General features: G+C 49.1%; 1 protein-coding gene and 2 non-coding genes across 3 annotated transcripts in view; 1 reads left to right on the forward strand and 2 right to left on the reverse strand.

The window, feature by feature from the left end:
• DSCAML1 (DS cell adhesion molecule like 1) overlaps positions 1 to 26,923 on the forward strand; it is a 518,667-nt gene that overhangs the window by 405,281 nt on the left and 86,463 nt on the right. The window contains exons 9-14 of the mRNA XM_042780350.1: positions 999 to 1,274; positions 4,348 to 4,644; positions 6,117 to 6,389; positions 19,122 to 19,400; positions 19,820 to 19,939; positions 20,798 to 20,974. Coding sequence (XP_042636284.1) covers positions 999 to 1,274; positions 4,348 to 4,644; positions 6,117 to 6,389; positions 19,122 to 19,400; positions 19,820 to 19,939; positions 20,798 to 20,974 — 1,422 coding nt within the window. The remainder of the gene's footprint in view (positions 1 to 998; positions 1,275 to 4,347; positions 4,645 to 6,116; positions 6,390 to 19,121; positions 19,401 to 19,819; positions 19,940 to 20,797; positions 20,975 to 26,923) is intronic.
• Positions 1,769 to 1,879, reverse strand: LOC122149626. The gene has a single exon (XR_006163242.1). It is a non-coding gene; the product is annotated as a U6 spliceosomal RNA (small nuclear RNA).
• Positions 7,776 to 7,894, reverse strand: LOC122149622. Its single transcript, XR_006163238.1, has one exon. It is a non-coding gene; the product is annotated as a 5S ribosomal RNA (ribosomal RNA).

Consider the following 26,923-nt stretch of genomic DNA (forward strand, 5'->3'; position numbering starts at 1 on the left):
TATTTCCATAGTGATACTGCCTCGGAAACCCAAGGAGGGGTCGCTATGAGTCGGGGCCGACTCGATGGCAAATAACAACAACAACAACAAGTTGTTCAGAAATGGATTGCCAGACCCCTCTTCAAAGGCACTTCTGGGTGAATTCAAGCCTCCAACATTTTGGTTAGTAGCCAAGCACGTTAACAGTTTGCACCACCCACCCAAAGGATGAGTTAGAATTAGGCAACAGGGGCAAAGAACAGGTCGAGGCTCTGAGGCAAGAAACAGCCCAGGCGTGCAGGTTGCTGCCCCCTAAGTGTATCTATAGCTGAGGTGCTAACAGACGGGGCAGGGGGTGCAGGAGGGTCAGGTCTCTGAGAGTCTGGAGGACTTTGAATGTCATGCTGAGTTGTGAGGGCAGAGGAATTTCTGAGCAAGGACGTCTCCAGCCACAGCATAGAGGATAGATAGGGAGGCAGGAGGGGTCTACTTCAAGATTCAGACAAGTGGCTGGGGATCCAGCAGGATAGAGGCAGGGAGGATGAGGAGGAGGAAGTCGACCAATATATGCAAAGGAAGTTCAACCAGCAGAAGATAGAGATTATCTATATAGGTGTGGGAGGCAGGTGGCTGGGTGCCTGTCTGGTTTCTGGGTGAGTGTCGAGGTGGATGGTGAGCTGGTTGGGTCCCTGTCCAGCTCAGAGAGCAGAAAAGAGCCCTGCAGGCCTGCCCTGAACAGAGGAGCAGCGTGAAGGAAACACAGCTGTCAGAACAAGAGGTGCAGAGAGGTCTCACCCTGCCATTTAACAGATGAGAACACTGAGGTCTAGAGAGGGGAAAGCACTAGTCCAGTTCCACACAAGGGGTCTGGAGGTAAGAGCTGGGCTTCACCCCTGGCTTCTTGACACCCAGACCTTTTGTGACTACTGCCTACCCCAACCACACTCCACCCACAGTAAGCCCTTTTTCTTTTCTTTGTCTCCTCCCATTTTCCATCACCTCTCCCCTGCCTGGCCCAGACCCCCTTCACGTGACCCTGACACCAAAGAAGCTGAAGACCGGCATTGGCAGCACGGTCATCCTCTCCTGTGCCCTGACCGGCTCCCCAGAGTTCACCATCCGCTGGTACCGCAACACCGAGCTGGTGCTGCCCGATGAGGCCATCTCCATCCGCGGGCTCAGCAACGAGACCCTGCTCATCACCTCGGCCCAGAAGAGCCATTCTGGGGCTTACCAGTGCTTCGCCACCCGCAAGTCCCAGACTGCTCAGGACTTCGCCATCATTGTGCTCGAGGGTGAGCTGGGGACAGCTACGGCAGAGGGTGGGAGCACAGTTCAGGGCCTGGTTCTCCCTCACTGGGGACTCCGGGCTCCCCGAGCGCTGACTAGAAGGTGCCCTGCTCCAGGCCCCCTGCCTCCCCTGCTGCCAAGATGGTAACAGTGAGAGGAGGCATGTATCCAGCACTTAGTACACATCAGGCAGATGCACCATCTGTGTAACCCTCCCAGGGGCCCTGTGTGGAATTACTTTCATGTTACCATTTTGCAGTGGAGGAAACTGAGGCTTCAGTCACTTGCCCAAAGAACAGAACTAGGATTTGAACTCAGCAATCTTAACCTTCACACTATATTGCCTTTGCCCTCTGAAATGACTAGGTCTTCCCTATTAGATAGTCTTCTTTTGGGTCCTGAAGGCTTTCAGGCTCCCAGAGGCCCTGAAAGAGTGTTGTCAAGAACCTCAACTTTATTTATTTATTTATTTATTTAATTTTTTATTATTATTATTTAATTAAATATGGAACGCTTCACAAATTTGTGTGTCATCCTTGCGCAGGGGCCGGCCATGCTAATCTCCTCTGTATCATTCCAATGTTAGTATATGTGCTGCCAAAGCGAGCACAAGAACCTCAACTTTTAAACCCTCTCCCTTACTGAGGCCTCTTCATGGCTGGCCCTATTTCTCATCACAGGCTGGAGTTCTTCTTTAAAGCTGCCACCACCTAGGGTTCCTCACCCAGGACCTCTGTATGTGGTTGCTCAGGTTGTTCACTGAACAAGTTGCCCAGTCAAGAGTGTAAGGGCTAAAATCCAGCTTATATTACACTTGCCAAGCCATGAGCCTAGCAGTGGGCTGGGAGTACACAGAGGAGCTGCCTTTTTCCCATTTGCACAAAGGTACAGAGGAGGCTGGGCAGAGGTCCTGCCCTTACCCCAAGTTTAGTGATTCCCCTGCTCCTCCTTTGTTGATACCCACCTACCCACCCCACCCCCCAAAAAAGAATGAAAAGCCCAGGACCCTATTCCGTCTAGTTTTCACTGCAATAACAAAGACACCAAACCAAACCAAGTCCTGTAGGCATTAAGACCCTTCACAATCTCACTGTCGTGGCCTATGGATCCTTACTCCTTAGAGGTGGGATAAGGAAGCCAGGCACCCACTGAACCTAAGCCCACATCCTTCTTCCTTCAGCTTGAGAGCTGCACTCAGCAAACCACCCCACCCTCAGCACCTCCTATTGTCCTGCCAAATCCCTAGTCTGTTCCCGATGAGGAAGCACAACAGTAGAGCACAGACAAGTTTGAAACAGATGGGATTCCTCTCAGGGGACCTCCTGTCGGCGTAATTCCCCACCCAGGGGCAGACCAGCCTCACCCAGCGTATATTCTCCCAGAGGCCATCCCTTCACCTCTAGTGGAAATACAGGGTCTTAGAGGAAAACCCCTGATGGCCAGGTCAGAGGAGGAATTTGGAAAATGAGGCTGGTGAGAGGGGCACAGAGTGGAAAAGGGGAGGGACAGCCAGAAAGAGAGGGTGCAGGGACAGAGGAGAGGAGGGGCCAAAGGCAGAGGGGTCCCTAATGGATACCACTAATCCTTGCCAGAGCTAAGCTACTCCCTGGGTTTTGGGTGTCCCCAGGAATGGGTGTGGAGCTGGCAGACTGCGGGGTCTTTTATTCACATCATGTTTTGATATGAAATGTGAGTAAGATGTAGAGAAAATCATGTTGCATTTGCCTTGCCTTTTTTTTTTTTTTCTTTTTACTTTTTAAAGTACTAAATGCCAGTGTTAATCCTTTGTAACAATCCTGTGTAGGAGAGTGGACTAGGTTAATAATTGCATTCCCATGTTCCAAGTGAGGAAGTAGGGGCATGGAGGTTAATTATTTTGTCCAAGTTTATGCAGTTAGCCAAGAAGTTAGGCCTGGCCACAGACTCCCCCTACTTTTGTTATCCTACCCCTCACTGCCTCTGGACACTGTATTTCAGCCTCAAACTCATGGCCTTTTGCTAGCAGGGCCACAGCACCAGCCCCTTCCCTGCTGCCATGGTTGGCTGGAAGGAGGAACTGGACTCAAACTCAGCAGGTCTGGCCCAGTCAGGTCCTAGTCCCATAATTAGGGAACCGCCCAAACCTTTGTTTCTTTATTAATAAAAGGAGAGTAAGGAGGCAAAGAAAAAGTTGAGAGGAACTAATAATTATTGAACCTTTCATGCAGGAGACCTGGGTTCCATTCCCGGCCAGTGTATTTCATGTGCAGTCACCACCCTGTGTCGGTGGAGTCGTGCGTGTTGCTATGACACTGAACAGGTTTCAGTGGCGCTTGCAGAAAGGAAAGGCCTAGCGATCTACTAGGAGCTCTGGTAGCGTAGTGCTTAAGTCATTGGACTGCTAACCAGAAAGCTGGCGGTTCAAACCCACCAGCCATTCCTTGGAAGGAAGGTTGGGCAATCTACTTCCATAGTGATATCGCCTCGGAAACCCAAGGAGGGGTCACTATGAGTCAGGTCCGACTCAATGGCATATAACAACAACAGTGATCTACTTCCAAAAATCAGTCAATGAAGACCCTATGGATCACAGTGATCCCATCTGCAGCTGGTCATGGGGGTGGTACAGGACCAGGCAGCATTTCATTCTAGTTCTCATGGGGTCACCATGAGTCGGGAGCCTATTTGACAGCAGCTAACAACAACAACAACACTTATTAGGCACTTGCAAAATGATATACTAAGCATCTTAAATGCGTTAATCCATATGATCCTCACAACATCCATGAGATGAATATACTCATTATCTCCATTTTACTGATGAGATGGAAAGACTCAGAGAGGTTAAGTAACTTGCTCAAAGATACAGAGCTAGCTAGTGGCTCGGGCAGGATTCAAACCCAAGAGTCTTAACCCACGGGCAGTAGTAAGTGGCCCCTCACAGGGTTTTGTGGGTAGCAAATGAATTGGTGTTCCTGGAAGTTGTTTATTATCATGATGGCTGCTGCCTTGCTTCCTCCCCTACTTGGGGCAGGTGGCCCAGTGGGACAGTCCCTCTGTGGCATGGTGACCCTGAAGGGGGCTCCTTGCTCCCTGCAGACGGCACCCCCCGCATCGTCTCATCCTTCAGCGAGAAAGTGGTGAATCCCGGGGAGCAGTTTTCACTGATGTGTGCGGCCAAGGGCGCCCCGCCCCCCACCGTCACCTGGGCCCTGGACGATGAGCCCATCTTGCGGGACGGCAGCCACCGCACCAACCAGTACACCATGTCGGATGGCACAACCATCAGCCATATGAACGTCACGGGGCCTCAGATCCGCGACGGGGGCGTGTACCGGTGCACGGCGCGGAACTCGGTGGGCAGTGCTGAATATCAGGCGCGAATAAACGTAAGAGGTGCCTGTCTACATTTAAATATCAGAATAGGCTTTTGAGTTCCTTTGCCATCTCTGTGGTTACCATTATTCTTTTGTGATTACTACTTATTAATTGTCATTTTGATTTTAGTCGAGGTTCTCTTTCCTCTGTCTCTTCTGCTTTCCCTACCCTCCACCACAAGTCCCATCATCCATTCTGTGTGTGTGTGTGTGTGTGTGTGTCTGGTACAGTTCACTCCCCTTCACCTTCCCACGCCCTCCTCTTGCCCCTTTTTGCTCTCTCCCAATCCTACCTGCCCCCCACCCCCTCTACCCCTTCCTCCCCATCAAACCCTTTTGGGCCCTGGGTACACTAAGCACACCGCTGGCATCCACCAGCCCCACCAGAGCCTTGCAAGGACAAGGAAAGGCAGGTGGGGCCCAGGCTTGACCTTCTATATGAGTGCCCACCAAGGCTGTCGTCCCAGAATCCTCCCACTGATGCCCCAAGTACTCCACAAGTGTAAGCAGCGAGGAGCTGGAGCATCGTCTCCCAACCCATCCCGCTCTCCCTGGCCTACCCTTCAAGGAGAAGTCTGAGGCTGGGTGACGGTGTCCCAAGGCAGGCAGCCTCAAGAGTGAGGGAAGGGTCTTCAAGGTGATCCATTCCTCATGTTCTCCCAATACCTCAGTTCTCCAAGGTCACAGTGATGTGAACAGAGTCTCCTCTGATGCTCTTTGCAGCCCTCTGGGGTCTGACAGGTCCTCACCTGACCTTTCCAGTGACCCCTGACCAAAGGGCAGGGGAGGAGGGGCATGGGCCCAAGGGTGCTGGCAGCTACCATGGGAGCAGGGAAGGGAAGCCACCTTGACAAGGAGTCCTAGGGCTGTGGGGACCTCAGGAAACTCCTAACCCTGCCCTCATGTTCTTAATGACAGTTTCTTGCACTGTCCCCAGCCCACCTGACCCATCTGAGGACACTCTCTCAGCCACCTGCCAGTTCAACCAGAGCATCCTTTTATCACCATTTATAAAATACACATTTACCTGTTGAAAGAAAACTACCATCCCATGAAGACCTTCTTGTCCTTTAAATATTTAATCCATTGCAGATCCTTCTTGGTCCAAGACCAAAATGAATGAAAATAACAAAATCTCCACATTTCCGTTTGAGCTAAAAAAATCTTAATCTCTACACAAATAAGGTCTTTCCCACCAAATGAGTCAATTATTGGTGAGACTGGAAGCTGGGCATCTGCCCCTGCCTCTGATAAGGGAATAGATTCTTATTTCCCTACCACAGTGAGTCCTGGAGAGACCAGGGGTGTCCCCAATTCCAGCCTCAGCCTTTAGCCTTTTAAGAAAGACCTCCTTCGACACCCATTGCATTTTTCCCCTTGAAAATCTCAGAGGCCAAACAACTGAGAACAGACACAGGGTGCCTGACTGTCCCTGGCTGACAGCACCACCTGCCCCTCCTTTCCTCCTCCCCTCCGCTGACTCCTGCCCAGGCCCCCCCAGCATCCGGGCAATGAGGAACATCACCGCAGTCGCCGGACGGGACACCCTTATCAACTGCAGGGTCATTGGGTACCCTTACTACTCCATCAAATGGTACAAGGATGCCCTTCTGCTGCCTGACAACCACCGCCAGGTGGTATTCGAGAATGGGACCCTCAAGCTGACCGATGTGCAGAAGGGCATGGATGAGGGGGAGTACCTGTGCAGCGTCCTCATCCAGCCCCAGCTCTCCATCAGCCAGAGCGTCCATGTGGCAGTCAAAGGTAGGCCCTCCCCCCACAACTGAGCCCCTACCCATCTATGAACATGGTCACCCAGGATGTATGGACCCCTCTCCAGCCAGCCCAAGGACAGCAGCAGGCATTCCTGAGTGGAAGTCCAAGGAAGAGAGGCCCAGTCAGATAACTGGAAGAAAGGGGACAAAGTGGAAGATTATGGGTGGACCCAGAGGCAGTGAGCATCTCAGTGTCTGAGTTCCTTCTATAGAGGGCCACAGGACAAGGCAGCACTGGCCCCAGGGGCATGAGGGGTCAGTTACAGATAGGAGTCATGTCACTTTCTGGGCAAGAGGCCACAGGTGACCAATGTGACCTCTTGCCCAGAAAGTGACATGACTTAAGAACAAAGCAGAGGCACACCAGAGAAGAGCAGCAGGCATTGGGCCAGGAGTCTGAGAAGGAAGATCAGCAAGGGGGCTTGGGTGGAGGGAGCACACTGGGCACCCTAACTCCCTTCTGAGGCACAGAGATCAGGGCTCAGGCTGCTTCGACAGGACTAGGAGGACTCTACCTACTAGGGCGGCCCATGGACACTTCACACTCACCTAGGTAGGTCTGTGTCTGCAGGAGCACTTAGTTCAGTGCCTGTACGTGGTAGCCATTCAGTAAATGTCTGTAGATTAAATCAGTGAATGAATATAAAAGAGTAATTAAATGACCCATGCTCCTTTGGTTCTGGGGCTGTGCAGGTGTGTGAGGTTCCCAAATACATTCCAAATTTTGGAACCAGGGCTTAGAACTAGCTCATTCCAGTTCAACCCCCTGCTGAGAATTTGCCTTTTCACCCCAGATATACTGAATCAGAATCTACGTTTTAATAAGATCCCTTATGTACACATAAGAATCACTGGGGATCTGTAAGAATCACCTGAGGATCTTATTAAAATGTAGAGTCTCATTCAATATAAAACCAAACCAAACCCATCTCCCTTGATTATTTCCAACTCAGTGACCCTACAGGACACAGCAGAACTGCTCCCAGAGGATTCCCAAGGCTATAATCTTTACAGGGGAGCTCTGGTGGTGTAGTGCCTAAGGCATTTGACTGCTAACCAGAAAGCTGGCCATTCAAACCCACCAGCCACTCCTCAGAAGGAAGATTGGGGAATCTACTTCCATAGAGATGTTGTTGTTGTTATGTGCCGTCGAGTCGGCCCCGACTCATAGCGACCCCTCCTTGGGTTTCCGAGGCAGTATCACTACGGAAGTAGGATTGCCCAACCTTCCTTCCGAGGAGTGGCTGGTGGGTTTGAACCGCCAGCCTTCTGGTTAGCAGTCAAGTGCTTTAGCCACTATGCTACCAGAGCTCCTTTAAAGAAGAGGCAAGGGGGCAGGGGAAAGTCAATGAGCCGCCCGAGGCCAGAGGCAAAAAGCCTACAGCACCCGGTATTCCCAGGCGGTCTCCCATCCAAGTACTAACCAGGCCCGACCCTGCTTAGCTTCCGAGATCAGACGAGATCGGGCGCGTTCAGGGTGGTATGGCCGTATCCATAGAGATACTACCTCGGAAACCCAAGGAGGGGTCGCTGTGAGTCAACTTGACTCGAGAGCCGTGAGTTTTTTGTTTTGTTTTGTTTTGTTTTGTTTTGTTTTTGGTATTCTTTACAGAAGCAGATGGCCACCTTTCTCCTACAAAGCAGCTGGTAGATTCAAACTGCTAGCCTCTCAGTTAGCAGCTAAGTGCTTAACCACTGCACCACCAGAGCTCCTTTGATTCAGTATATCTAGAGTGAAAATGCAGGTTTTCAATAGAGGGTCAAACCAGAATGAACCGGTTCAAAGTCCTGTCTGGAATTGACACATCTGGAGACCATCTGGGCAGTGAGTGAGGGGAGGTTGGCCTGGGCAGGGTGGGGAGGTGGGTCCTGCTGGGCCTGATTTCTGAGAGGCCAGTGGTTCCAGGGGCAAGAGGTCACTGAGTCAGTCACAATCATGCTGGGTAAGGGCCTATGTCCCCTTCTGAACATCCAGGATGGGCTCAAGGACTGGGGAGCTAGCCAGATGAGCTGTCCTCTGCAGAGGGCCCCCTAGGAGCCCAAGACTCTGGAAGTATGAAGACGAAGCCTGGGGTTCCACATGGAAGAGAGTCCTGGAGAGACTGGGTCTCTAGCATCAGATTGCAATCACTCTAATGAGATAGATACAAAGCATGCCAATCCATGTGCTAGATGCTCTACTTGCCTTTATGTAATCCATATAACCTCCCACCTGTTTAAGTCAGAAACTGTTTTTATCCCCAGTTTCCAAGCTAAGACATAGACATTTGACTCCAAATTGTCATTTAGAGTCATAATTTCCCAGATCTGTCTAACTCCAGAACCCAGGCTCAAACCCAGAATGACTCAGGCTGGGGGGAAGAACGTTTGCCATGCTCCACCCTCAGGAACAAAGAAACAGAGCTTTGGGGACCACCTGGCAGGGAATCAGGAAGAGAGACTAGACTCCTTGAGAACTCTCAGCCCCTGTCACCTGGAGGCTTCCCTCCTAAGGGCATCTGTGCCACCGTGGCCAGGGTAGTGAAAAAGAGATGCTGGAAAACAAGGGAAGAGAGGGAGGCGGTAACACAGAAGAGAAGGTAGCCTGAGCCCTGAGGCCCATAGAAAGGATGAAAAAGAAAGTTGGATCTGGGCCTGAGAAGGGGACCTGATACACAAGTGATGACCCCAGTGGGTCCTAGACCCCTGCTTTCTTCTTTGGCTCCATGACTAGAATCAAGATTTAATGAGACATTGTTGGCAGGATGAGAGAAATCTGGGAGAAGGGAGAGTTGGGGGAGACAGATGCTGCATTTGGTTTGAGCCCTTTCAAGGTGTGACAATGGGGCATTCATGTGGAAGTGCCTGATAGACAGTTGGAAAACCATAACCCCTCCAAAAAAAAAAAAAAAAAAAACCAAGCTTGTCATTAAGTTGACTCCCACACAGCAGTCCTGTGTGTTACAGAGTGAAGTGTGCTCCATAGAGTTTTCAATGGCTATAGTGCCTAAGGCACTTGACTGCTAACCAGAAGGCTGGCGGTTCAAACCCACCAGCCACGCCTCGGAAGGAAGGTTGGGCAATGTACTTGCGTAGTGATACCATATCAGGAACCCAAGAAGGGGTCGATATGAGTCGGATCTGACTCGACAGCACATAACAACAACAACATATCATTATGGGAGTAGTTTGCCAGGCTTTTCTTCCACATAGCCTCTGGATGGCTTCAAACCACCAAACTTTAGGTTAGAAACCAATCATAAACCACTTGCACCATCCAGGAAGAAAAAAGCTGGGCCAGTACTTCTTCATGCTACCTGTCACCTGGGGTCACCTTTATCAGAGGACAGGCATATCTCAGAGATACTGCAAATTCGGTTCCAGACTATCACAATAAAATGAATGTCACAATAAAGCAAGTCACATGAATTTTTTGGTTTCCCAGTGCATATAAAAGTTATGTTTATACTATAATCTATGAAGTATGCAAAAGCATTATGAGAAAGTCTGAAATATTGTGAGAATTACCAGAATGTGACACAGAGACTCAAAGTGAGCACAGCTGTTAGAAAAATGGCACCAACAGACTTGCCCAACACAGGGTTGCCACAAACGTCAATTTGTGGAAAATACAGTATCGATAAAGCAAACAGCAGTGAAACAAACTATGCCTGTACAGGGACTATGTCATATGCATCTCCTGTACCCACTATCTATCACAGTACCAGACAAGGAGTGGTTCCTGAACTGAAACTGAGGAAGTAGTCTGGGTTGGAATAACTTCCGAGGAAGCCTCACTTTGAGCCCAGCACCTCCAGAGGACTATGGGAGTCTGTAGCTGTCTCAGGTCCAGGAAGGAGATAGGAGATTCCAAGAGCTCTCTGCTTCCTCCCCCCCTGCACCCTAACCAGGCTGAGGGGACAGGCTAGTCACCTTCCCAGCATGATGCTTGTGCCCAGCCCAGGAGCGCTGCTGTGCCAACAGAAACCTCATTACCCCCAGGCCACATCCTCACCCCAGGACCTAGAAGGCATCCTGGGCAAATCAGCTTGGTGGCAATGAAAAAGAGCGCAGCCTGCCTCTCCCCTCCCGGAATCACGGGCTGCCTGTATCCATTTCCCGTTCTAAGCAGTGGACCGAGAATTTACACTGTAAACATCACATATTAAAACATCTAACCTTTGCTCTACTCCCTTCGCCCTCCCGCATCAGCGAACATTTGGCAGGGTTTGTTGGCTTAAAAAAATAATAAAATAACAGGGCTTCAGCAAGCCTCAGAATACACAGAACATCCTGAAGGCTGCTTCTGCTCATCAATTATTCAGCCCCATTCAGAGAAGGATCGGTCCTAATGAATTGAATCTGATGCATTCTATCTCAGTGACTCACTGGACCTGTTATGATTGTGCTGAGCGACAGTGTCTTCCTGCCCAAGAAGAGAAAAAGGGGAGTGTGTGTGTGTCTGCTGTGTATGTCTGATCCCAGAGAACAGAGTCCACGTCCCAACCACATGTGTATCCCAGCACATGTTTGGTGTTCATAAACCATTCATAGTGTGAGAGATTGCATGTGTGCAAGAGTGTATGGGTGTGCAGAGGTTTCGCATGTGTGAGTGTGTGCATGTACACCTGTACCCTTTCCCCAGACCCAGGATCTGAAATTTTTCAGAAACCCAGTCCTAGAACGGATGCAGTCACCTGTTTTCTCCAGATGAAGGAGCAGCATTTGTTTGAGGGACCCTGGAACCCTGTGCCCCTGCCATTCCCGAAGCTCAGCTCCTTCGTCCCCTTTCTTTGCCCGGCTCCCTCTCCCCACCTCATTAGTATGCACTTTCCCAGAAGAACCCATCAGAGCTGATTATGATCACACTGCTTGATTAGCTGATGTGCTGCTGCAAGAGCTGCCCAAGGAAAGGGTGGAGGAGATGCCCCTGGGCATGGAAAGGGGCCCCACTCGAGAGGAAGGAAGGGTTGGGCCCAGGGACAGCACCAGACCCCACTCTTGCTTGCCTGGACAATACATCCCACCCAGAGGACCTGAAGTGTTAGAAAAGGGAGGTGGGAGTGGGGCAGGACCCTAGATGCTTGAGATAGATTGGAAACCCCTCCCCCACCACTCTGTGGGGCCAAGGGTTCCCAGGCAGGGCGCTGCAAAACCCAGGCTGCTCCATGAGCTGGAAAAACAACCGCTGACTCCATTCCTTCTGGGACTGCTTGTCTTCTAATGAATTTTTAAAACACTGAGCTGAAAAGAACAGAACACACACCACACACATGCATGCACACGCTTGCGTGTACAGAGAGCTGTGTGCATGAGTACACATACTTGTACCCACAGGTACATGTGTATATGTGTGTATGTGCAACAAACAGACACAGAGAATCCTGTTCACAGTTGCAGGCACACACACACATATATGCATACTAGCAGTTATGCATACACATGTTTCCTCCTTTGGTACCCCCCTGCAAGGCAACATTCCTGAGCCACAAGGTGGACCATGTCAAATATTGCCCCAGATGACCTGCTGTGGTCCAGCAGAGGAGCAGAGGGGAGAGAAGGTGGAAGGCATTTCCAGAGCTGCCTGGGCTTTGGCACATGTCACACTGACTGGCAGGAGAGAGCCAGGCTGTAAGGAAGGCTGGGCATCCAGAGAGATCCTTGGCAGGATGCTAAGAGGCGGGCACATAGAGTCGACCTAGATTTGGTGTCTTTAGGGCCCCCTGTAGCTGAAAAATAATGTAGCATAAAAGCATCTCTGGGCACACAGGCTGAATGTTTAATTAACTAAGAAAGCAGAGCTGCAACTGGGGCTCCTTGGCATGGCTCAGTGTGAGAGAACATCTTCATCCCTACATCTGAGCCTCCTAGGGCCTCTGGAGCCAAAACGAGGACATGAGGTGCTCTGCCCATGCTCAGCAGGGCTCAAGACCAGGAGGAAGTGCCAACTTCCTGTGGAGAGCAATCGGAAGAGGACACACGCACACACACTCATACACCCTCACTCCCAAATGTTCTCTGTCCCTACCCACATTCCTTCTTCCCTAGCTGTTCAGCGCTGAGCTTCAGCTAGTGCTCAAGCCAGTCCCTGCCATAAGCTTGGGAGCCTTTGGAGGAGGCCTCCGCCCATCCTGGTGAATGGGAAGGGGGTTTCTTTGATTATAGGGCTTAAGAGAGAGGTAGTCCCCAGGTCAAATGCTTGCTATTGGCAGAGGTGGAGATTTGGAAGGAATGTGGCTGGAATCCACAGGGAAAGGGCATAGCAGGTTCTACAGGAAGATTGCCTAATTGTACTTGGGGGATGGGGCCCCATGGAAAGTGCTGCCGACAACCCCGTTCCTTCTGCAGAGGGAGCAAGTATCCTCCGTACTGGACAGACAGGTCTGGTGATGACGATGACAACAATGATGATAAAGCAGGAGCAGGATTTATTCATTTCAGTGAATAAATTTACTGAGCACCCACTATGCTCCAGATGCTATTTTAGATAGTGCAAATACAGCTATACTCAAACAGACAAAAATCCCCGCCCTTGGGGAGCTTACATTTTAGTGAGGAAGCAGATAATACATTGAATATGCCTTGTGTCAAACCGGGAGTGGGGGTGAGAATGCCAAGGGGAGGGGGAAGTGGTTTGCAATTTTAAAGCAGGTGATCAGGGAAGGCTTTCCTAAGAAGAAAGTTGCACACAAAACAAAAGTTACTATTATTATTATTATTATTATCAACTTGAAAATCTGTGTCAAGCTTTAGAGATTATTTGGTCAAAACCTTCCATTTTGCAGAAGAGGAAGCTGAGGCTCAAGGACAGAGGCAGGTGACGGTGAGAAGGCAACTGTCCCAAGGTCACTTGCATGAAATAACAGAGTCTCATAACCAAGTGTCCTGGCTTCCAGGTACAGCTGTTTCCTATCTCCAAGGTGCCCCGGCAGTAACGACCCAATTTCCCACAGTGCACAGTCTCTGTTAGCAGTTGTAGTAAATAAAAAGCCTCGGTCTCCAAGAGAGATGATGAGAGACACCATAAAGTATTTATGAGCTGAGCCTATGGCCAGCACACCCTCACTTGTGCAACACTCTCAAACAAGTGGCTGTAAAGGCTTTATGGTGGCCTGGCACCAATGGGCTGCCACAACCTCTGTATCCTCTCAACCACTCTGGCCTCTGGCCTCTTCACCATTGCAGCAATGTGCTCTGGTCCTGCCTCCCTCAAAGCTGAGCGAGTTAGTGACCAAGTTGCCCTTTCAGTAAAGATGTTAACGGCCAGAGTAGAGCTTCCAGAGGGAAGTCTCTGGGTATGTGGCATCCTCTGCCCCCTCCCACATTCAGACTAAAACCAGACCAAAACCAAACCCACTGCCTTCAAGTAGATTCCAACTAATAGCAACCCCCACTGGGATTCCGAGGCAGGAAATCTTTATGGAAGTAGATTGCCCAGTCTTACTTCCACAGAATGGCTGGTAGTTTTGAACCACCAAAACTGGAAAAATGCTGGGACTTGAGAGCAGGAGGGGAGGCCTTGTAAGATGCAATAACACTGAAGCCTTAGTCTCCAAGAGAGTCCTTCCTGAGAGGAAAGTTGCATACAAAATGACAGTCAATCAGGAATCTCTGAGCCAAGTCTATGAGTCCCTGATGGTCACTGTGATGGAGGTGGTCAGAGGGTTCCAACTCCTTTCCTGTGGGTGGAGAATGTACGATGGCCAGTCAATGTTCATCTTCTGAGCACCTATGATATTATATACATGCTGATATAATATATTGACACCACAATATAAGGAAAACAAAAATCCTCACAATGGGACCAATAAGCAGCATCACAATAAATGGAGAAAAGATTCAAGTTGTCAAAGACTTCATATTACTTGTTCTATAATCAATGGAAGCAGCAATCAAGCTATCAGACGTCATATGTTTCTGTTGTTACATGCCGTCGAGTCAGACCTTACTTATAGCGACCCCTCCTTGGGTTTCCGAGGCAGTATCACTACGGAAGTAGATTGCCCTATCTTCCTTCCGAGGAGTGGCTGGTGGGTTTGAACCGCCAGCCTTCTGGTTAGCAGTCAAGTGCCTTAGGCACTATGCTACCAGAGCTCCTCAGACGTCATATAGCATTGGACAAATCTGCTGCAAAGGACCTCTTTCACGTGCTGAAGAGCAATGATGTTTCCTTGAAGACTAAGGTGCACGTGACACAAGCCATGGTATTTTCAATCACCTTATATGCATGTGAGAGCTAGACAATGAAAAAGGAAGACCGAAGAAGAGTCAATGCTTTTAAGTGGTGGTGTTGGCAAAGAATGCTGAAAGTACCATGGACTGCTAAAAGGACTAACAAATCTGTTCTGGAAGAGATGCAGCCAGAGTGCTCCTTGGAAGCGAGAATGGCCAAACTTCATCTCATTTACTTTGGTCATAGAAGCTCTGATGGCGTAGTGCAGGACCAGGCAGTGTGTTGTTCTGCTATACATGAGGTATAGCAGTGAGTCGGAGACAACTCGACAGCACCTAACAACAACAATATGATGCTTAAAATCAGAAAACAGCCCATAATCTGGGCAGCTATCAAAAATATATATCCTAGAGTCCCCATATCCTGCTCCTCAGAGCCTCCCACTCACAGTACAAGCCTGAGTGAGTATTTAGCAAGCCTAGAAAGGACCCAGCATCCCTCAGCTTTCTTCTTCCTCCAGGACATTCCTGTGTGCAGGAGTTATGGGGATGTGGAGCCAAGGAATTCTGTGAGCAGCTCCAGCCCCTAGCAGTCCCACCAAAGGGTTCCTGAGGGGTATCTGTCAGGCACAGTATCTTACCTGCCCCAGCAAGTGTGAAGGGTCCACAGCTGTGGCAATAGTGGTGGCAGTAGAGGAGAGCAACAAATCTGGGAAGCTTTCATGTTATCTGCCTCCCACAGGACGGTAGTGTTCTAGGGACATTCAGTCAGCCCCAAGTGGGTGTCTGACCTCCTAGGATGGATGTTGGCTTCTTTCTTCTTAACTGGCATCTCAAAAAGTGTTATTCTGGAAGACCAGAGGGAATGATAGCCCCTAGTTGGCCTCTTCCCATTGGCTCAGTCTCTTCCATCTTTCTCACCCCATTTAATTTTTGAAAACGTGTGTGTCCTCTTAACTCTCTTCAAATACCACTTCCTCCATGAAGCTGTGATCACCCAACTAGATGACACTCCTCTCTCCTCTGAGTTCAGCATCTGTATAGTCAGGTGGGGCTTGCCCAATAATCATTGGGGGCATAGCTTACCTTCTCTAGTAAATGACAAGCTCCTGGAGGTTCTATCTGAATTTTAAGCATGTTTCTACTTTCCCCAGCCCACACGGAGCATAATGACTTCACAGAGCAGGCATTTCATAAATATTAGATGAATTGGTTAATTAATGAATTAACCTGCCTTAGTAACTTGTTCCAGTATCTAAATCCCTTCTCACTGAGAAAGACAGTCTTCCCTTTGCCTGAACCAAATTTTCCTGCCTCCGTTCAATCTGTCTCTCTTCATTTGCTCTGTCCTCAGTGGAAATGTAGTGTTTTGGTCATCCACCATCCGGGGATGGCCCTCAACACCTGACAAGCCCTTGGCCTTCTCCTCCTTCATCCTGCTTTCCAGCTCCACAAGCTGCCATAACTTTTCCTTTGTTCATGTTCAAGGGTACATAGGGCTCTTAAACCAAAGGAGCTGGCTCTGGTGTTTAGTGATAGCAAGGGCCTGGCCCCTGGGAAGGACCAAGGGAGGAGCTCCTGGCTCCAAAATTCCACAGCATAAATACAGCATCTTGAGGAGCATCATAGAGCCTCTTCTTATTCTGGGTGAACCCCTGCCCTGTGCTCTTCGCATCTCCTGCCTACCTCACAGATGAATTTCCAAAGTCAACCCAGGAAATTATATTCAAGCATATGTTCATTCATTTACTCATTCAAAAAGCATTTATTGGGTGCTTACAATTTGCAAAATAAATAAGTCCTAGTTACTGTCCTAAAGGTGCTCCCAAACCCCAGCAGTAATACAGTTACCATGTAATGAGTACCATATCAAGCAAGGCTGTGCAGAAGGAGGGTAGTCCTGTCAGAGGAGGTGGCATTTGAGCAAGGTATAAAAGGATAAGGAGGCTTTTCCCGTGAAGTCTGCTAGGCTCTAGCTTTGGGCCTTTGTGCAAGGAGGACTGGACTACAATTGGTTCTTTTAGGTCTAAGGAAACAAAATGGGTGGCAGATCTCTGCAGCAATTCCATCAAAAAGCCTACGGAGGCTTAGAGAGGCCTGGATCTGATCTACACAAACACACACACATACACACGCATACAAAGTGGTGGGAGAATCAGCAAAGACACGACAATAGGAACCTCTAGAAAGTCACAGTAATGGAGGCTATTAGTAGAGATAGGGTTCCAGAGAAATCTATCTGAGAATATCCAAGGCTCAGGAAACCTCAGAATACTGGGGCAGTGCCCCACCCCAGAGAAAAGAGGCAGCCAGAGACTGAGATGGGAAGTGCTGAACAATGACAAGAGCTCCAGAAAACCTGGCTAGAGTTTAGGAACTGGATTTGGGCCCAGGTGGATCTGGAATTAGATAGGTCAAAAACCAGCCAGTGGGCCAGGAAGACAGATGGTAGGGGTTAGAAGGACAGACACCCAGTTGTGTTCACACAGGCATGGGCAAAGGCTTAGAGTTGGGCATTCATGGCATGCTGCTGGGGCCTCTGTGGCTAGAGTAAAGAGTAGGTGGAAGATGATGTTGGAAAGGCCCAGTGAAAAAAAAGCATGGAAGCCACATCCCCAGTAAATGTCACCTCCACACTTAGAGCTCTTGGTCAAGAACTCTACCAGGCATCCAGAGGGCTGCTGAGGATTTCTTTATCTCAACACCTGTCCTCCCTCCAGAGGAAGCTTCCAACTGAGCCCCCAAAATCCTCAGCGTTCAGGGAGGACCTTAGACACACATACAATGCCATCCATCCTTGTCTTCTCAGGATTCATGCCTTGCTGTGCCCAGTCTGGGTGGACATAGGGTGGAAAGTAGCAGACTTCCAAAGAGGGGTGGGGCTGGTGCCTGGGAGAAGGCCAGAGGACTGTGGATAGCCTTGTAATTTAATTATTTGACTGCAGAAAGGGGATCTCATCTACTGGGTGCTCATCCTTGTTAAGCTAATTGTCTGTCTCCTTCACTCTCTTCCTCCCCCCACTTGCTGAGGAAGTCGCTGTAGCCTAATTGAGTTATCATAAAGATAATGGCTGATGCTCTAGTCAGAGTGGAGAAAGGAGGATCCATCTCTCATCCTCTCCTGACTCAGGCTCCAAACAGGCCCCCCAGGGGCTGAGATGTGGGCAGTAGGGGAGGGAGCTGTGTGGAGGATGCTGTGCCTGGCTGAGTTGCCCAGCCCAACCCACTGGTTATCTCAAAGACAACAGGCCTCCCTGTCTGCTTTTTGCTACCACCCAAGAGGAGCCAACTTATGAGCTAACGGGGTCCTCTGGTCTAGACATTGTGGGGGCTTTCTCAGACAGCAGAAAGCAGTTATGGTTCAATGGTAGAATTCTCCTCTTTCATATGAGAGACCCAACTTCATTTCCTGCCCCGTGTGCCTCAAGTGTAGCCACCACCCATCTGTCAGTGGAGGCTTGCGTATTGCTCAGGTGCTAAACAGATTTCAGTGGAGCTTCTAGACTAAGACTTGGAAGAAAGGCCTGACAATCTACTTCTAAAAGTCAGCCAACGAAAACCCCATGGATCACAATGGTCCAATCCGCAGTCAATCATAGGGATGGCACAGGACTGGCAGTGTTTCATTCTGTTGTGCATGGGGTGGCCACGAGGCAGGGGGCTGACTCCATGGCAGCTCTCAACAGCTAAGAGGGCAACTGGGCAGCATAATGAAAAGAGCTTCCATTTGGAGATTATATAGGTCAGGTTTCAAATCCTACCATCACCTCTTATGACCACATAACCCAGGATAAATAATTTTGCCTCTCTGAGCCTCAGTTTTCTTATCTGTAAAATGGTGACAGTTAAGCTCATGTCACATTATTGGTGAGAGTCTGCAGTGAGATAATGTGTATAAAGCATCCAACTGAAACAACTAGTGCTGTGAGTTTCCATTCCCCTGTCCTAACACTTGATGGATGGAAAGGGCTGGGCTGGGTGGTGAGATCTCTGCAGGAGATCAGAGAACAGTATTGAGGTTTGAGATGAGCAGCTATGGGGCATGTGTGGGAAACAGTCTCAGCACCAGCCCTTCTTCTGCCATCTGGAGCACACCATCTCTACTCATCCCAGGTCCACAGAGAGCAATGAGATGCATCCCTGGGATGAAAAAGTGGGCACAGGGGTGCCAAGGAGTGGCAGGGAAGATGAGGTGAGAGCTGAACAGTGGGTCAGCAGGGACCTAGTAGGGAGTCAAATCCCAGAATAAATCTGGAGGTCAGAATATATACAGGCCAGCCAACCCCCTGAACAGAGACAGTGGGGTCCAGGCCAAGGAGGCAGTCCAGGCCTGGGTGAACATGGAGAATAGAGCCAGGGGCCAATTGCAAGGCAGCCAGGCACTTCTGGGATAACATAGGAGAGCATACTACACAGGAGAACAGTCATCCTGGAGGAACTCTATTCAAAGCCCACTCTAAGGTGGTGGTGGGAGGCTTCCCAGAGCCCATAGGTGAGGCCAGTGGTGAGTGCAGTAGCCAGGCTGGGGCCAGTGGGGACTCTGACAGCAGTATTCCTCTTGGCTTCCTAGTGCCCCCTCTAATCCAACCCTTCGAGTTCCCACCTGCCTCCATCGGCCAGCTGCTCTACATCCCCTGTGTGGTGTCCTCGGGGGACATGCCCATCCGCATCACCTGGAGGAAGGATGGACAGGTGATCATTTCAGGCTCAGGCGTGACCATCGAGAGCAAGGAATTCATGAGCTCCCTGCAGATCTCCAGTGTCTCTCTCAAGCACAATGGCAACTACACCTGCATCGCCAGCAATGCCGCGGCCACCGTGAGCCGTGAGCGCCAGCTCATCGTGCGTGGTGAGCAGGGGACAGACCAGCGATGGGGGAGGGAGGGCACCTCTGGCCAGCTGCTAGCATTGTCTCTCTAGATTATGAGTGTGAATCACAGGTTCATGGGAAGTTGCTTCTGGCAAGGGCCTTAAAGATCAGGAGATCCAAACCTCTTCTTTTCCAGGGCAGGAGATCAAGACCCTAAATGGGGGAAGGGGACACTTGCTCAGTTAGTAATTAGTAAAGTCAAGATTGGAACTCAGGACTCTCAACTCCCAGCCCAGTACTCAGTAAAAGTTCTTAGCATCTTCGATTTCAGGAGCTGCTGCCCCCAACTTTAGAATGGTCCAGGCAGGGCTGACAATGACTGAAAGATGCCTGAAGCCCCGGAAGACTTATCAAAGACTGAGATGATCTGTCTCTCCCTGTCATCCCTCTTTCTACAGTGCCCCCTCGATTTGTGGTGCAGCCCAACAACCAGGATGGCATCTATGGCAAAGCCGGGGTGCTCAACTGCTCGGTGGATGGCTACCCCCCGCCCAAGGTCATGTGGAAGCATGCCAAGGGTAAGCCCCTGGCTTAACCAGGATCTCAGAGCAGGGCCAGGGAAGGGGAGGGGAGAATGCTCTGATGGGACTTGGCCCTAGCCCTGGGTGGGGGCCCTGGCTTCTGAACTTTAAGAGGACCCCAGGCTACCCCTCATGCACTGCCAGGGTCTGTGGACCAGGGTCAGTTGTCATGCTGACACCAAAGTTCCTCTTATCCTTATAGATTTGACCTCCCTCTCCTGCCTCCAGCCCTGGAACTTGGTCTATATACGCTTCTCTCCCACCCCTGTTCTGGAGTCCCCATGTCTCAAATGCTCCCTGCTCCCCACTGCTCAACCAGTTCTGGGATCTTGATCCTTCTTGGAGCCAATTTTACCCCAGAGATTCATTTAGTATCTAACTCAGCCCTATGCCAATTTCTTACACTATACTGTGTCCATGGCTGAAACTGGGGGCATTGGAGGGGGTGCCACAAAGCACATTTGGGGGATGGCTGGCCTCTTTCCCAGACAACTGCCATGTAAGAATTCAATCTTCCCCTTGCCAGTTGTCAACTGACCAAAAACAACTCTTTCTTCCTGTCTAAGGAATTCATCCTAAAGAAGTTCAGTGCCAAAGTAGGCATTGAGCTGAGGCCCCTCAATCCATCTTATTACTGTAGACCTCGAGCCGGAGCAGACCTTGGTGAGAGTCTCTCTTGTTGTCCTGCAGGAGTGAGGTAGTCCCTTGGCCACTTTGGGGATTGTACGAATCTGCTACAAAATGACCCTAAATGAGCAAGAGCAAGGTACCAGGGCCATTCCTTGGGCCACACCAGTCTACTCAATGCACTCCTTGTCACAGACACAGCCCCTGCTAATTGCTGCCTTCTTCCAGGGAGTGGAAACCCCCAGCAGTACCACCCAGTGCCCCTCACCGGCCGCATCCAGATCCTGCCAAACAGCTCACTGCTGATCCGCCACGTCCTGGAGGAGGACATAGGCTACTACCTCTGCCAGGCTAGCAATGGTGTGGGTACCGACATCAGCAAGTCCATGTTCCTCACTGTCAAGAGTAAGTCCTTTCCCCCATGCAGTGCTCCCTTTACCCCCCTCCCCCATCACAGGCCAAGGCCCAGCTCTGCACTCTAACTACTCCCTTGGTTTCCATTATTCCATCTGTGAAGGAGAGACCAGAAGGCTTCCTAGTCAGGGGTGGGCTTGGGACCCTCAGGTGGAGGATTCAAAATCACTCTTACCCGAAAAAGAGTCCTTAGACCCTGAATAATTCCAGCGTAGTGCCTAAGCCATTTGACTGCTAACCAGAAGGCTGGCGGCTACTAGCCACTCCTTGGAAGGAAGGTTGGGCAATCTACTTCCGTAGTGATACCACCTCGGAAACCCAAGGAGGGGTCTCTATGAGTCAAAATCAACTCAGTGGCAGTGAGGTTTTTTTAGTTTAAATCCTGAATGGCCCCACCCCAGTCATGGTAAACTCCTGATTTGCTGTATCAAAGAATCTTGTGATATTATATTCCATTTACTACAATGTCAGTGTTGGCAATTCAATCTGAATAGTCAGATCAAACAATTTATTTTTGTTACTTAATATATACCTGCTTGTGTTTAAAGGAGCCCTGGTGACACAGTGGTTAAAGTACTCTGCTGGTAACCAAAAGATTGATGGTTCAAACCTACTAGGAGAAAGATATAGCAGTCTCCTTCCATAAAGATATACAGCCTTGGAAACCCTGTGAGGCAGTTCTACTCTGTCCTCTAGGGTTGCTATGAGTTGGAATTGACTTGATGGCAGTGAGTGGGTGGTGGGTGACTTGTGTTCAAGCTGTGCATGGGGTAGAAAAGAAGATACCATATACAGATTGTAGGAGAAAGGCCTTAAGGTCAGAAAACCTAGGTTCCAATTTCAGATCTACCTTTATGATCTTTGTGACCTTGGGCAAGTCACTTTACTTCTGTGCTACAATTTCCTCACATGTACCAAAGGTTCATGTCCAGCCCACTTACCTCACTATATTGTTGTAGATAACACAGGAACTAATAACAGAAAAAGGGAGATGCTTTGGAAAAAGCAAAACTCAAAATCCACTGCCATCGAATCAATTCTGACTCATAGCGACCCTAAAGGACTGAGTAGAACTACCTCATAGGGTTTTCAAAGCTGTAAATCTTTACAGAAGCAGACTGTCTCATCTTTCTCCCGTGGAGCCACTGATGAGTTCAAACCACTCACCTTTTGGTTAGGAACTGAATGCCTTAACCACTGCACCAGCAGAGCTCCTAATGGAAAAGGCAAAGGAGCAATAAGACTCATAATAACTTGGTACTGTATCTATGGCTTCAAAATCCCCAGGACACAGAGCTGGCCCCATGGCCTTGGAAGTCCACCATTTATTTGTTCTCCCTAAATTATTTTAAGTCACATACAGACATTCCTACCAGGTGAGCCTGTCCCCTTACACTCTCAGGATTCTGTGTAATGAGTCTCAGGAATCATGTCAGAACAGTGTTTGTCTGGCCCTCGGTCAGGAAATGGACCATAAGCCAAGGAGGACGGTGATAAGAGCCTGAGGTCCATTGTGTGACTGAGCCAAGTGTGAATCTGAGCAGCGGGACTTAATTACTGTATGACCTTGATTGATTTACTTGGCCTGCCTATATATCATTTTCCTCATCTACAAAATGGGGATCATAAAGGTACATAACCTGTTATGTTTCATGTGAAGAGGTTTTTATCTGTTGGCAACTCATGGCAACTCCATGCACAGTGGGATCAGACCTTTGTGATCCAGAGAGTTTTCATCAGCTGGTTTTTGGAAATCGATCGCCAGGCCTTCTCTCTAGTCCATTTTAGTCTGGAAGCTCTGCTGAAACATGTTCAGCATCATAGCAACACATAAACCTCCACCGACAGAGGGATGGTGGCTGTGTATAAGGTGCATTGGCCAGGAGTCAGCTTCTCACATGGAATTCAACCACTGGACAACCACAGTGCCTGTGTAAAAAGTAAGTCAGAATGTATATGTAGTGCAACCAGTATGGTAACTGGCACTCAGTAGGCCATCAAATATTTAGCTACCAGTTTGATTATTCTTAACAGCAGTCTCTCCAGGACATATGGAAGAAAGGCTGCAGAGAACAGGGCCCTGTGTGCGGTCTGCCCAGCATCTCCCTGGAGTTCTCTCTTTTAAGAATCATAGCTTCTTTATCACTCACCAAAGCCCGTGTTCAGCTCAGCACAAGACAGGGAAGCCCCAGCGATCGATGCTCAGGGAGCTCCGGGCGCCGGAATCCCCGCCCTGGGGAGCTGCTTCCCTCACACTATCAAAAAGCACTTTGTCCTTAATAAAACCAGGCAATCAATCTACATCCCTCAGCCAGGGAGAACTTCGCTAATTCTGCCTGCGTGAGGCGAGAGGAATAGTAGGCACCTCGTGGAACCATCCTTGGTATTTGATCCTTGTCTCCCCACTGCCAGCAGGAGAGATGAGCCAAACCCTCAGACTCTTTTTCTTTCTCTCTTTCTTTCTTATCTTTAGTTTTTACTCTTTTTCTGTAAGATAGGGGATTCCACTGAGCAAGTGTGGCTGCTGGCTTTGTGGCCAATGGTTTCTCTATAGAGATGAAAGAGTGAAGGAACATGGTGACACATGATGCAGTGACTAGGAGGTGGGCTGCGTGTGAGGAGACCCAGGCTCACATCAGACCGTCCCTGATGTCTTGGGGTGGGGGTGGGGGCTAGACAAGTCACTTCACCTCTCTGGGCCTGCATTTTTTCTATACAACCCAGGCAACAGTTAGGAAACTCTTAGCTCTTCAGAGTGCTTCAATTTGCAAATCCAGGACAGCTTCATGAACTCACGCTGCACAAAATCACACACACACACACACACACACACACACTATGGTGTTAACCTCTGGTCTCCCCTTTATTCCAAGGGGAATTTCTTACCCAACCACTCACTTATGGGCAGAATCTGGACCTTGTTTCATTCCTTCCCCCCACTGCCCTAATTTCATCTGCCTTGTCATTTTCCTTTGCTTCTTTCTTCAGTAAGGCACACACATAATCCTTTCTTACAGCTGCTAGTCTCACAAACACCTCTGGGTCATATTTTCCCACTCACCGCACTTTCCCTCACACACTCCGCTTGTCGACACACAGTGTCTCTCACGCACTTCCTCACACAGTCTCTCTGTACCGCCAGCTCCTCGTTCCTGCACCCTCCTACATCACCACATAGACATTTTCTCTCCTCACATTCCCTTGTGTACCCTCATATAACCCTCATCTGACAGGCTGTTTTCCATTTGCTCTCTCACACATACACATTCTCTCATACACCCTCTGCACACACATGTGCTCTATCAACTGCCCTTTTCCCTTACACTCTTTCTCTGCCACAGATGCCTCTTTCCATTCCAGCCACACTCTCCCCAGTCCCCTACCTCAGCCATACCAGAGGCCCCTATGCCAGACCAGCAGGAAAGAAGGAGGCAGGGCCAAGGGCATCTGAGGCTCAATTGAAGTGGCTGCAGACAGCTGCAATGGCCAGGACTTCTGTCTGGAGTGGAGGGTCTGTCTTTCTGTAGCAGCCTAGCACTCTACATGGATCTGCCTGCCAGAAGATCCCACAAGAGTAACAGTGCTGAAGAGGTGGGGGTGGGGAGTTACTGACCTTCTCTGAGAATTTCCATGCATACTGTTCCAAGGTAACGTACCCTGAGGTACTCCCCTTGAAGATCTTGTCTTTCTTATTCTGCCCTCTTCCTTTGTCATTCTCCCTCATCCTTCTATCTCCCCCGACTGTTATTTTACTTTAAAGATAGGTAGGGGAGGATATTCAGAACATGGGCACATGGTCATCATCAGGATTACTGGTGGAAAATGATTCCTAGTCATCCCTTAGTTCATCTCAAACCCCCCGAGTCAACATCAGCACTCCTCCTGGCCTACTTGCAGAACCTGCCATTAACAAAGCCATTTCCAGACTTATCAGCATCTTCTAAACACTTGGCAAATTTTTGACCCAGTATGGCTCCACCTTGTACTTTTTGAACTTTCAGGAGGCAAATTGACTGTAATCCCTACTTTGGCCAAATAGAATTTAGAAAGTAAATATATTAAAGGAAACATACATCATAGCGTGCAAGTATCAAATTGGACATTTATGGTTGGCCTCCACTGGGTAATATGTACACTATTGATCCCCACTGTTGTCAATGATAATTCAACAGATGTTGACTGAGCACTCACTAAATGGAACAAAGTTCTGTTGCTAAGAACACAGGCTTCAGAATGAGTAAGGCCTGAGCTCAAATCCCAGTTCTCCCACTCGATAATTGTGAGATCTTGGAAAATAATCTCTGTAAACCCCAATTTTCTCCTCTGTAAGTTTGAGATTATAATACTTTTTACTCATTGGTAAGATTTAGATGAGACCATGAACTTTCAACAATTACCACAGTGCTGTGGTTGGTTGCAGTTGAGTTGATTCTGAATCATGGTGACCCCAAGTATGCAGAGTGAATTGTTCCATAGGTTTTCAAGGCTGTGACCTTGAAATCAGAAGCAGATTGCCAGGCCTTACTTCTGAAGCACCTCTGGGTGTATTCGAACTGCCAACCTCTCAGCCAGCAGTCCAGCAATTAACCATTTGTGTGACCTAGGGACTCCAGTTACCACAGTATTTGGCCCAAAATACACATTCAGTAATTGTTAGCAATTATTTAGGTTTGGGTGCTAGAAATTTATCAGTAAGTAAGATAGAATTGCTGTCCTTAGGAAATTTTAAATCTTGAAGAAGAAATAGACATATACCCATAACAACTATTTAAAAAAAAAAAAACCACTGCTGTGGAGTCAGATCTGACTCATAGCGACCCCTCCATGGGTTTCTGAGACGGTATCACTACGGAAGTAGATTGGCCAGTCTTTCTGCCAAGGAGCAGCTGGTGGGTTTGAACTGCCAGCCTTCTGGTTAGCAGTCAAATGCCATAGGCACTACACCACCAGAGCTCCTTTTAGGTTAGTAGTCAAACATAAATCATTTTCACCACCCAGTTTGGCTCCATTCTCCTCCCCCTGGATTCCAGTGATAGAGACCCTAATACACACACCAAAAAAAGTACCTTAAAAAGCTATAAACTAGACGATATGAGGAGAATCAGGGATAGAGTAATCAATTCTAAATGTGAGTGTATATAAAGGGTATAGCAAAAGTAAGGCTTGAAGGATGAGAAGGGTTTTGACAAGTACCAACAGGAGCAAAGTTCATTCCATTCTTGGGAGGAGAAGCAGGACAAGTGAGGGTATGGAGGCAGGAATGCTGGTCCATGAATGTCATCCGTTGAGTGAAAACTTAGGGTATCTGTCGGTGAATGAAAGAGAGAATGGACAAGGAGAATGAAACGTGAGGTATTTATGGGCTTTGGAAGCTAAATAGTTTCTATGTACAGTTGACACCAGGCACCAAACCAGATTTCCAGAAACCCAGGGATCTGGTGGGAGTCAGAATTCCAGAGCTAGTTCTTAGAAAATTGCCATGCAGCTTGTGGTAGTTATGTTTGTGTGTCAACTTGGCTGGGCCTGGTTGAGTTGCTGGGCAGCTGTTGGTAGTTATTCCCCATGATGAGGCTGGCAATCAACTCCATGGTAGAATCTACCACAAGCAGCTGAGTAGCTGCCTTTGGGTATGTGGTCTGCTTCCTGTATATAAGGAGAAGCCTTGGGGATAGTCTCTAGCTTATGGCACGCTTGGACCCCGCATGTAGCCGTGTCGTTGTTCAGCAGCCTACCATGCTGCACCGACCTTGGGACTTACAATAGACTTCAACTAATTGCCTGCCATGTGGTTTGGTAACATCAGGACTGTGCATTTTTACTTGCCAACCTTGGGCTTGGCAGCCTCAGTAGCCAGCAGCTGAATGAGTGAAGAAAAGCCTCTAGCTTCTGTGGGCCAGGAGCAGGAGGCAGAGCTGGACCCCAAGGCTGAGGGGCTTTCAC

Source organism: Orycteropus afer, unplaced genomic scaffold (assembly GCF_000298275.1).
Source record: "Orycteropus afer afer isolate SDZICR_OR568_19922 unplaced genomic scaffold, OryAfe1.0 scaffold00036, whole genome shotgun sequence".
NCBI classification, from domain to species: Eukaryota; Metazoa; Chordata; class Mammalia; order Tubulidentata; family Orycteropodidae; genus Orycteropus; species Orycteropus afer.